Source organism: Mesoplodon bidens, assembly GCF_964165515.1.
Source record: "Mesoplodon bidens genome assembly, chromosome: 2".
In the NCBI taxonomy this organism is placed as follows: Eukaryota; Metazoa; Chordata; class Mammalia; order Artiodactyla; family Ziphiidae; genus Mesoplodon; species Mesoplodon bidens.
This window is the reverse complement of record NC_138177.1, coordinates 161246729-161258614: the sequence shown is the minus strand read 5'-3', so window position 1 is coordinate 161258614 and position 11886 is coordinate 161246729. Positions and strand designations below refer to the sequence as shown.

Sequence of the window (11886 nt, the reverse complement as noted above, 5' to 3'; positions counted from 1 at the left end):
CCCACTTTCTTTCTTACTAACACCATCCTGAGATAGCAATATTCCCAGCTAAGAAATTATATTCTCCAGCCTCTCCTGGAGACAGGAGTGGGCATGTGACTACATTCTGGCTAACAAAGTCTAAGTAGGAATTATTGGGTAGGGCTTCCAGGAAAACTCCTTTACAAGATGGGCTAGCTCAGTTAGTATATATCTTTTGCCCTTTTACATTCCCCTTCTTCCTTCCTGGAGGTTGGCTTTAATGACTGGAGCTCCAGCAGTTATCCTATGGCCTCTGAGGGAATCTTAAATATGAAAGCTGTGTGCTAGACGACAGAAGAACAGAAGGAACCTGAGTCCCTGGTGATTTTATGGAACTACACAGCCCTGGCTGCCTATCTCTGGACTTCTCTTTTCATTAGAAAAATTAAATTCAGAATTTAAGTTATAGATTTTTCAGATCTCTATTACATAACAATTCCTACTTTAATCAGAATTTCATATCTGTTGTTGCAGGAAACAGAACCTAGAGAAGGTGGAATCAGGGAGGAGGTAGGGTCTGGAGCAGTAAAGAAACAGATTTTTGCAGGCTGGAAATGGTGATTTTTTTTTTTTTTTTTTTTTTTTTGGCCGCATTGTGCATTTGTGGGATCTTAGTTTCCCCATCAGGAATTGAACCCCGGGCCGTCAGCAGTGAAAGGGTGGAGTCCTAACCACTGGACCATCAGGGAATTCCCAAGGTGAACTTTTTAATACAGAAGTGAAATATATATATGTGTAACTGAGTCATTTTGCTGTACAGAAGAAATTAACAGAACATTGTAAATCAACTATACTTCAATAAAATTTAAAAAATAATAAAGTGACAGAAGCGAAATATTTATTCCCAATGTTGCCTGTCTTATCTTGGAAAGCAGATCATAAACCAACTGAGGTAGTAGCTTTAGGGGCAGTGATAGGAAAATTCAGATTGTTGGTGTGTTTCTTTGATGGAAAGAGGAGCTCACAGTAGAGCCAGCCAGTTTGCAAGAAGAGATGATTGGAGCATAGCTTTACTAAGGAAGGAACTCTGCCTAAAGCCTGAAATCTAAATTGGCTAGAGCCCCATAATTTGGTCCCTTGCACAGCTGAAAAAGCCACCTGCTTCTGTATCCCAAATTGGACAGGCCATTGGTGGTGCCAGCAAAGTGGTTACCTTGGAAGAAGATAAGACTGTGGCTTTAAGGCCTTTTTAAAGCATCTTTCACCTGCCAGCCCTCACGAATGAGCTCATCTATTGTTTCTATGACAGTGGCCATTAAGTTAAGAGAGGGGTTGATGGGCAGAGTCAGAGGAGAGTTTTGGCTGTAGTTGTTTGTTTACATATGGAAGCAAATTTACTGGAAGCAAAGAGACTAGAAGCTACTAAGTTTTTGAGGGATTGTATTTGAGGCCATTCCTGGGTCCTGGAATCTACATCACCAGGAAGTGGGCTGTGCTGGTCTATCAGTTAGGATCCAATCTGGAGACAGAAAACATATCAGTTATTTTAAAAGAGAGCATTTAATATAAATAATGTTAAGCAGATGTTAGAGAACCAAAAAGGCAAAAAGAAACTAAAGTATCATAAAAAGAGTAACTTCAAGAAGCAGTTACCAGGACTTCCCTGCTGTTGCGGTGGTTAAGAATCAGCCTGCCAATGCAGGGGACAAGGGTTGGAGCCCTGGTCCAGGAAGATCCCACATGCAGTGGAGCAACTAAACCCGTGCGCCACAACTACTGAGCGTGAGTTCTAGAGGCTGCGAGCCACCACTACTGAGCCTGTGCACCACAACTACTGAAGCCCGCCCACCTAGAGCCTGTGCTCCGCAACAAGAGAAGCCACCGCAATGAGAAACCTGTGCACCACAACAAAGAGTAGTCCCCGCTCGCCGCAACTAGAGAGAGCCCAGCCCGCACGCAGCAACGAAGACCCAACGTAACCAAAAAGAAATAAAATAGATAAATAAATTAAAAAAAAAAAGAAGCAGTTACCACCCATACCGCTGTGGCATCACAGGAAAGAGTGTGGAATCATTTCAATTTAGAAGCTGTAACTAGGGTGGCCAGATTTTGCAAAGAAAAACACCAAACACCAGTTAAATCTGAATTTCAAATAAACAATGAATTATTTTATATGTAAACATGTCCCAAATATCACAGGGGACATACATATACTAAAAATTATTCATAGTTTATCAGAAATTCAAATTTCTCTGGTGTTCGGTGTTTTTCTTTGTGAAGTCTGGCAACCCTGGCTGGAACCCAGACCTCTGAGAAGAGGAGCTGCTTGCAATCACTGGTATCTCTGAGAGGGGCACAACGAAATAGAGTCTTGAATGTTAGAAAAGTACAGACCCAAATCAACTGCCGCTACTGGAACAAACTGCAGCTGCCAGAGTGAAAAATCATTGCTGAGGTGATGCTGGAGGGAATAAGAAGTAGACAGGAGGAAGGATACACCTTCACCCTGTTCCAGAACTGCAGTCTCCCTCTGGGATCCACTATTGGCAGCTGGCAAAAAAGAACTGTGTTTTCCAGGAGTCTCAGCTCTGGCATCACGAAGCAGAGCTTTGAGGGTGGGTTTGAAGCCAAGAGACTTCAAAAATAAAAGCTGGGCAGCTGCCAAGAAGGACATTTTCTCCAGTGCCCACCTCAGATGTGGACACAGAAAACAATGGACTAAGAAGATCCTTCCAGAGAAGAGATCCAGGTGCTGGCTGGCTGATGAGCTCATCAAGAAAATTTACAATATTGACTGTGCAGGGAATCCTCACTATTCCTGCCCCAGAGCTTTCAATAAATGCCTTGGACAATTGCCATGACTTCTGGGGGTTCACAATCTCTTCTTTTCGAATGATAGTTGTTTTTTTTTAATTGCAGGTTTCCTGTTTCTTCTCTATCATTGTATATTGGGAGTGTTGAATGACAGGCAGATCATGTTTTCTGCATCTGGACTTGATAGAGAAGACTGCACATCACACAGAGACTTTCAGTGAGATGCATTAACTGGATAGGACTTTAGGTGGTCTGTCAGGGAGGAGATGAGTGTATTTGATGTTTGGGAAGAAGAATGAGTGTAGATGTTGGTATCTAAAGAGGTGGACTGTGCAGAGATGGAGTAATTACCATCCTACATAAGTTCTTCCAGAGAAGAGAAAAAGTGGGAACATTCTCCAAGGCATTTTATGAAGTTGACATTACCATGAAACCAAAACTGAGGATAGGACAAGAATAAAAATTAAAGATCCATCTCAATCATAAATATGAATGCAAAAATCCTAAACAAGATATTAGCAAGTCAAGGGACTTCCCTGGTGGTCCAGTGGCTAAGATTCCACGCTCCCGAGGCAGGGGTCCCAGGTTTCATCCCTGGTCAGGGAACTAGGTCCCACATGCCACAACTAAGAGTTTGCATGCCACAACTAAAGATTCCGCATGCCGCAATGAAGATTCCACACGTGGCAACGAAGATCCTGCATGCCGCAACTAAGACCTGGCGCAGACAAGTAAGTAAGTAAGTAAATAAGTAAATAAATAAATACTTTTTTTTTTTCGGTACGTGGGCCTCTCACTGTTGTGGCCTCTCCCGTTGCGGAGCACAGGCTCCGGACGCGCACGCTCAGCGGCCATGGCTCACGGGCCCAGCCACTCCGCGGCATGTGGGATCTTCCCGGACCAGGGCACGAACCCGTGTCCCCTGCATCGGCAGGCGGACTCTCAACCACTGCACCACCAGGGAAGCCCATAAATAAATATTTTTAAAGAAAAGATTAAAAAAAAAAGATACTAGCAAGTCAAGTCCAGCAAATTATGAAAAAGGAAATAAATCACGACCAAGTTAATTTTATCCCAGGAGTGCAAGATGTATTTGACAATTTAAAAAATCAATTAATATAATTCATTTAATTTGCAAATTAAACGAGAAAAATCATACATTCACCTCAATAAAGGTAGAAGAAGTGTAAAGTTCAACATCTATTCATGATTTAAAAAACAAACTGAAGAGTGGTAATAAGAGGAATTGAATTGTTGAATCAGACTCACCTAAGTCATAGCTCTTACCCTATGCTAGACTAATGATCTAAAGGATAAAAGCAATTACAAAGCATAAGCAAATTATTCTTCCCTTGGAGAAGTCCAATACTGTCAGATACAGCTCCCCATTTAGAGAGAGTGTCCTTCCTCTCTAACAATAAGATGTGTCCTAGTTTCAGATTTAACAGGTGAGGTTTGTTCTGAGCAATGTGTAGGAAGCCATTGCTTACACAGAGGGGAGTATTTTGGTTCTGGAACATCTCTATCTTACACCTGATTAATTACACTGCTTATATTCCCCATTCTCCATGCTCCCCATAAATTCATAAATTCCAGGGTTATATACGGTAAGCAGTTTAGACAGGGCAGATATACCCTATTAAAAACATTTCATAGGGCCTCCCTGGTGGCGCAGTGGTTGAGAGTCCGCCTGCCGATGCAGGGGATACGGGTTCGTGCCCCGGTCTGGGAGGATCCCATATGCCGCGGAGCGGCTGGGCCCGTGAGCCATGGCCTCTGGGCCTGCGCGTCCGGAGCCTGTGCTCCGCAACGGGAGAGGCCACAACAGTGAGAGGCCCGCATACCGCAAAAAGAAAAAAAAAAAAAAATTTCATAGATAAGGATTCTCTGTTATTTTTCTGCTAGTAAGTACGATTAATGTGTTTACCAAGAGCATGAGTTATTAGCATGTTTACAAGATTTGACCAAAGACATTTCTTTCCCCCTAGATCCCAGGAGAAAGAGGGAATGGGTTGCAGGCCCTATTTCCTTCCCATTAGGGAACTTCCTTAATCCCATACAGGATATTTACAATAAATGTACTTTGTATATTAAAATTCTCCAGGAAATTCCCTGGTGGTCCAGTGGTTAGGATTCCATGCTTTAACTGCTCAGGGCCCAGGTTCAATCTCTGGTCAGAGAACTAAGATCCCACAAGCCCACGGTGCGGCCAAAAAAACCCCCAAAACAAAAAATCTCTCTCATAAAAAGTAACTAGCCTTTTTCCATCTTCCCAAAACAGAAATCAAATATAGTTAATGTGTACAATGTGGTAGTTGGGTATGTCCATATGGACTCCATGGTCTTAAACATGCAGCCATGATTGTCATTCTTTATTCAGTCTGTGGAGAATATATATTGTCCTATTATGACTCTGTTCAACGATTTCATTGTACCCAAGCTCTGGGCATCAGTCTATTGGTCCCTGTACATCTCTATCCACAATGCATATGGCACCAAGTTGGGAAACTGAACTCCTTGAAATTGAACATCCATAGAGAAGGAAAGCAACTGAAAGGGACCTGGGGAAGAAGCCTGCTGGGTATCATCAAAGAATGCCACCTTTTTAGAAACCTCTTTTTCACAGCCTATGGATTGGGCCACCTAGGGTAGGAAAAGTGTTGTTTTTAGCCAGCTGATAATTCCTAACCAGGCATCACCTGAGGAATACTCACAGGTCAGAAGAGGAGGCATCACACATTTCTATCCGACTCTGTTTTTATGCAAAGCATTGACATGCGTTAAAAGGGAATCTGCTCCTCACTCTACTTGGCACCCATCTGGGTAAAGCACAAGGTCCCTGGCGCTGTGCATGTATTAGTGGGAGGACTGTTGTGGTTCAGTGAAGACCGAACCTGGGTCAATGTCTACAATGTCTGATCTTGGGACATTGGGTCAAGTACTTGCCCCACTGGGTACTTGCACCTGGCTGGCATTGTGACACTGGCCCTCCATCCAGATGGAGCAAGTGCTTCCACAGGGCACCATCAGGCCAGAGTATGTCCTGATGTCAGGGGTAGGGGGTTTGTTTTTTTCCTTTTTTACAGAGCAAAAGTTACCTTGTGGGTCTTCACAGTTTGTCCATAACCACTAGAGGTTTTCATGAAGGTATCCTTTGCAGCACTCCAGAAAGAGTGCTTCTTGACAGAAGCAGACTTGTAACATCAGACAGTACTCAGTAACTTGTTAGCTACCAGAAAGTGGGGGGTATACCCTGATAAATCAATTGCTCTGGTGTGGCAGAAGCTAATAATCAGCAGCTCAAAGTATCCTATTATATTTTTAATCAAAATGATTAAAATGGCAAGGGAAACAAATGGTGCCTGTGGCATCGGTTTTTCATGTTTCTTTGGGAAGATAGAGTTGATTTTCTGTAGGAAATAGTTTCTTGGGAGTTTTTCTCTATTTTGCTTTGTAGCTCCCAGGTTTTATAATCAGTGTCACAGTGCTGTGCCATTCATGGTGTTTGGTGTGCTGGATATTGTTGATTGGCACTCAACATCCTTTCTTACCTCCCTCCAGTGTCCCTGTGCTGCAGACACTGGAAAGCTAAAATGCCATGCCAAGATTTGGAAGGCAGAAGTGAGGTGGGGGCCATCATCCTGCTGCTTGTTGCTGATGGCAAACATGGCAGTGGAAGTGTGAGGAGTTTCTGCAACTGGGTTCCAGGGTACCAGTCACTAGCCTTGTGGGTTGAGAGGCTGTTTTAGAGGCAGTGGTGGTACCTGGATTGCAGTGATCCCTGAATCCAGTGATCCCTGGATTGCAGTCACAGAGGTGTGTTGTTAAACTCAACAGGTACAGTGGTGGCCTCCTGACTTCTCTCATTCCTGATTTCAGCAAAGGTAGCAGCTACCCTAGTGGGATAGTTTGGAGTCATTCCTGCAGAGTCCACTTTTCTAGCCTTCTCAAGAATTGGTGTCACCTAATTTCTTATATGAACCCTTTTGTGTTTAAACTAGCCAGGGTGGTTTCTGCTTCCTACAACGAAACCCTGAATGATATACTGAGGTTCAGTGTACTTAATTCTGAAGGTTTTATTGGTCTGGAGATAATGAGCTCCACAACAGACTATATCAAATCCAGGGATCATAAGAATATCTCCTATACCTCATTGCCAGTAATATCCCCTTTTCAGGCCACCCTAAAAAGCCCCTTTAAAAAAAGCTTTTTCTGGGAGCTCCCCGCCAACCCGCTTCGAGACTTCGGCCGGTCGGTCCCTCTGGGCCGCGGTGTCCTCGTAATTCTGGCAGTCCCACACTGGATGCAGCGCGCTACAGTATCCGCCTTCTCCTGTACCATCCAGGTCAGAGCTGACTAAGAAGTATACAGAAGCCAAGTCATGGATCCACCTGCACGTAAAGAAAAATCCAAAGTTAAAGAGGCTGTCAGCAGAGTTGAGAAGGCCAAGCAGAAATCAGCCCAGCAGGAGCTGAAGCAAAGACAGAGAGCAGAGATCTATGCCCTCAACAGAGTCATGACAGAACTGGAGCAGCAGCAGTTTGATGAGTTCTGTAAACAGATGCAGCCTCCTGGAGAGTGAGCTACCCCTGCGTTCACACTCGATGGGACCCTGGAGCCTTTGTTTGTGTGTTACCAGTCTTAAGCTGAGATGGCCCATTTGGAGCCTTACACAACTGGACAAGAAGACATTTGTGTTATTCCTAAAACAATAAATCGGAACTTCCTATATCTAACTTACTTCACTAGTTCCTCCGATCTGAATTGGCCCATTGCTTGCTGAAGAGACTTGTTCTATTCTTCCAAGACAATAGATTCTTTTTTTTTTAACTTTTTCTATTTTTTGAAAAAAAATCAGTGTTTCTCGTGAAACTGTAAATCTCCAAAACTACAAATAAAATACTAATAAGAAAAAAAAAAAAAAAAAGCTTTTTCTGAAGCATAGTTGATTTACAATGTTTCAGGTATACAGCAAAGTGATTCATATATATATATATATATATATATATATATATATAATATTCCTTTTCAGATTCTTTTCTTTTATAGGCTATTACAAGATATTGAATATAGTTCCCTGTGCTATACAGTAGGTCCTTGTTGTTTATCCATTGTATATATAATAGTTTGCATCTGCTAATCCCAAACTCCCACCCCTTCCCTCCCCCACCTCCCCTCTTCTTGGCAACCAGAAGTCTGTTCTTTATGTCTGTGAGTCTGTTTTTTTTCCGTAGATAAGTTCATTTGTGTCACATTTTAGATTTCACATATAAGTGATATCATATGGTATTTGTCTTTTTCCTTCTGACTTACTTCATTTAGTATGATAATCTCTAGGATCATCCATGTTGCTGCAAATGGCATTACTCCATTCTTTTTTTTTTTTTTTTTTTTGCGGTACGCGGGCCTCTCACTGTTGTGGCCTCTCCCGTTGCGGAGCACAGGCTCCGGATGCGCAGGCTCAGCGGCCATGGCTCACGGGCCCAGCTGCTCCGCAGCATGTGGGATCTTCCCAGACCGGGGCACGAACCCGCGTCCCCTGCATCGGCAGGCGGACTCTCAACCACTGCGCCACCAGGGAAGCCCTACTCCATTCTTTTTAATATATGTACCACAACTTCTTTATCCATTCATCTGTCGATGGACATTTAGTTTGTTTCCATGTCTTGGCTATTGTGAATAGTGCTGCTGTGAACATAAGGGTGCATGTATCTTTTTGAATTATAGTTTTGTCTGGATATATGCCCAGGAGTGGGATCACTGGATCATATGGCAATTCTATTTTTAGTTTTTATGAGGAAACTCCATATGGTTTTCCATAGTGGCTGCACCAATTTACATTCCCACCAAGAATGTAGGAGGGTTCCCTTTTCTCCACACCCTCTCCAGCATTTGTTATTTGTAGATTTTTTAATGATGGCCATTCTGACTGGTGTGAGGTGATACCTCATTGCAGTTCTGATTTGCATTTCTCTAATAATTAGAGGTGTTGAGTATCTTTTCATGTGCCTGTTGGCCATCTGTATGTCTTCTTTGGAGAAGTATCTATTTAGATCATCTGCCCATTTTTTGATTGGGTTGTTTGTGTTTTTGTTGTTGAGTTGTATGAGCTGTTTGTATATTTTGGATTAAGCCCTTGTCGGTCGCATAATTTTCAAATATTTTCTCCTAGTTCGTAGGTTGTCTTTTCATTTTGTTTATTGTTTCCTTTGCTGTACAAAAGCTTGTAACTTTGATTAGGTCCCATTTTAAAATTTTTGCTTTTATTTCTATTAGTAGTATGTATCTGTTAATTCCAAATTCCTAATTTATCCCTTCCCCCCCCCTTTGGTAACTGTAAGTTTGTTTTCTATGTCTGTAAGTCTCTTCCTGTTTTGTAAATAAGTTCATTTGTGTCATTTTTTTAGATTCCACATATGTGATGTCATATGATATTTGTCTTTCTCTGTCTGACTTACTTCACTTACTATGTTAATCTCTAGGTCCATCCATGTTGCTGCAAATGTCGTTGTTTCGTTCTTTATTATGGCCGAGTAATATTTCATTGTATATATACCACATCTTCTTTATACATTCAACTGTCAATGAACATTTAGGTTGCTTCCATGTCTTAAAAGCCCCTTTATTTTAGTAGCCTGGACTATTATTAAGTTATCTAGCACAGGGCATATGTGTCACAGCCATAAAATTTGATACCTTAAATTTGGATACTGGATGCAGGAAATGTAGAATTACTAACACAGGATGAGTTTCATATATGGTTGTAATTAAGGTTAAGGCACCAATTACATGACTTCCCAGGTTAGAAGATATGAGAGGCTGAGCTTGGAGATGCCTCCCTTCTGATGACTTCTCCACTGCCATGAGGATCAAGCATCCTTGGGTCCTGAGCTGGTCATTGGAAACTGGGTGACAAGGAGAGGCACCCTGAGAGTAAAGATGTAACTGCTGCTGTCCTTCTCTGGGTGTCTGCTTTTACAAGGGATAAATAAACTGCTTTTCTCTGATGGACTGTACAATGATGTTTGGCTGACATTTTACCTCCTAAATTATCTTTATCTAAATTATCTAAGTTATTATCTAAGAGTGAGCTGCAGTTTAGTCGTTGACAAGCTCTAAAGTATATTCCAAACCAGCCCTCTCCATCTCTACCACCTCTGCCCTAACCCCACCAATTAGCATCTTTTACCGTGACCACTACTACCAGATCATATCTCTCCCTTGCTTCAGTTCCTTCAAAGGTATCTCATCCCATGTAAAACAGACCAAAAAAAAATCCAACCCCCTTAACTTGGCCTACAAATCCCTAGGCGATCTGGCCTCTGCTTCTCTATCCACTCACATTTCCTGTCACCTGTACTGGCTACATAATTTGTGGGGCCCAGTACAAAGTGAAAATATAGTGGTCCTTGTTCAAACATTATTAAGAATTGCAAAAAGGCAATTAAGGCAGCAGAACGTTAAACCAAGCATGGGGCCTTTCTGAGAGTGGGGCTCCGTAGGATCGCACAGGTTGCATGCCCATTAAGCTGGTCTGCCTTTCCTTCACCCCCTCACTCCAGGGGTCATCCTCTTGTTTCTGTTTTAGAGCCTTTGTACTAACTCTTCCTCTGCCTGGAATGCACTTCTGTTTCACCTTAGTATGGCTCACTTCTTCTAGTTAGGGTCTCAGCTGGAATGTTACCAACCGAGAGAGGCCATCCATGACCTTCAACCTAACCTAGCCACCGAATCATTCTTTGTTGCTTTACCACCTATTTTAACTCTTTGGCATGTACTTTACCTATTTCCTTTTTTAAGTTGTCTACTTATTTATTGGCCATCTGTCCCTGATACGGGTTGAATTGTGTCCCCTTTCACTGCCCTAATTCCTATGTTGAAATCCTAACGACCCAGTACTGCAGCATGTGACCTTATTTGGAAATACGGCTGTTACAGATGTCATTAGTTAAGATGAGGTGGTTCTGGGGTACAGTGAACTCCTAATCCAATGTGGCTGGTGTCCTTATAAAAAGGGGAAGTCTGAACACAGAAGTGTATGAACATGAAGATGGGCATCTACAAGCCAAGGAAAGAGGCCTGAAACAGATTCTTCCTTCAAAAGGAACCAACCCTGCCTACATCTGGATTTTGGATTTCTAGCCTCCAGATTAGTGAGACAATACAGTTTCTGTTGTTTAAGCCAGTTTGTGGTACTCTGTTACAGCAGCCCTAGCAAACGAATACACCCTTCATTAGAACTAAACTCTCTGAGAGCAGTAACCTGGTTTGTCTGTTTCACAACCGTCCCAGAACATGCCTGTACTGTTACTTGGAACATGTCAGTACTGCTGTTTAACAGTTTCACTTGTGTATATAAACCTGAAATTCTTTCAAGGGAAGACAGTATTGCGGGTGTTCAAGAAAAGCCTGTTGAGTACATTAAACCATTTCACTCATTTCCAGAATTTTTGCGGAGAGCGCTGGCAGTTGTAAAATGCGTGTGGGCTGACAGATCATAGCTCTTACTCTCCAGGCTGTATTAATATGCACGACGTGCTTTTAGCTCTTCGGACAAAGAGACCGTTACTTCGCAGGTCCCTCAAGTGGGACTCAGAAGACCGAACCGAGCTCCAGCCTTTTACAAGCGCTGGTCCTTGCCCCTTTTGGCATCTTGGTACTTGTAGTTTTGTCCACTCTATCTTTGCCCGAAAAATGAACGCTGAGACCACAACTCCCATCACCCCGCGAGACCTGGAGCCTTCAGAGCGCATCCTCTGGAGGGGGCACCAGAGCCATTGACCAACCTTCTGGCCCAAGGGCCCGCCTTCCTCAGTCCAGGAGCACCCATGATTAGTCGGCTGCCCGGCCTCTCACCGGAGGGGGCGACAGGTGAATGAAAGGGGGGCGTGCCGGTGCGCGTAGCTCGGCGGCGGCGGGGCTGCAACCCGCTGGAAGGTGAGAGCTGAGAAGCGGGTTTACGCTGCCGCTTCCATTGGCTTGGGGAGGATTCGGGGCGCCGGGGAGGGGCCCGGGGTGGGCAGCGGGCAGGGATGTTCCGCCTTGGTCGGCCTCTCTCGGACTGTCCTGCCCTGGCGAATCCCCGGACCCAGCCGGGCGAACCCTCACTCG

General features: G+C 43.4%; 1 protein-coding gene across 1 annotated transcript; it reads left to right on the top strand.

The window, feature by feature from the left end:
* Window positions 1-6997: 6997 nt before the first annotated feature.
* On the top strand, window positions 6998-7688 carry LOC308612254 (small vasohibin-binding protein). The gene has a single exon (XM_081224607.1). It carries the CDS (start codon window positions 7157-7159, stop codon window positions 7355-7357), a length of 201 nt encoding a protein of 66 aa, XP_081080733.1. The 5' UTR covers window positions 6998-7156; the 3' UTR covers window positions 7358-7688.
* Window positions 7689-11886: the final 4198 nt, after the last annotated feature.

What these genes read in the sequence shown, in the direction of transcription:
- LOC308612254 (XM_081224607.1), top strand. Translation starts at nt 7,157, where the DNA reads ATGGATCCACCTGCACGTAAAGAAAAATCCAAAGTTAAAGAGGCTGTC.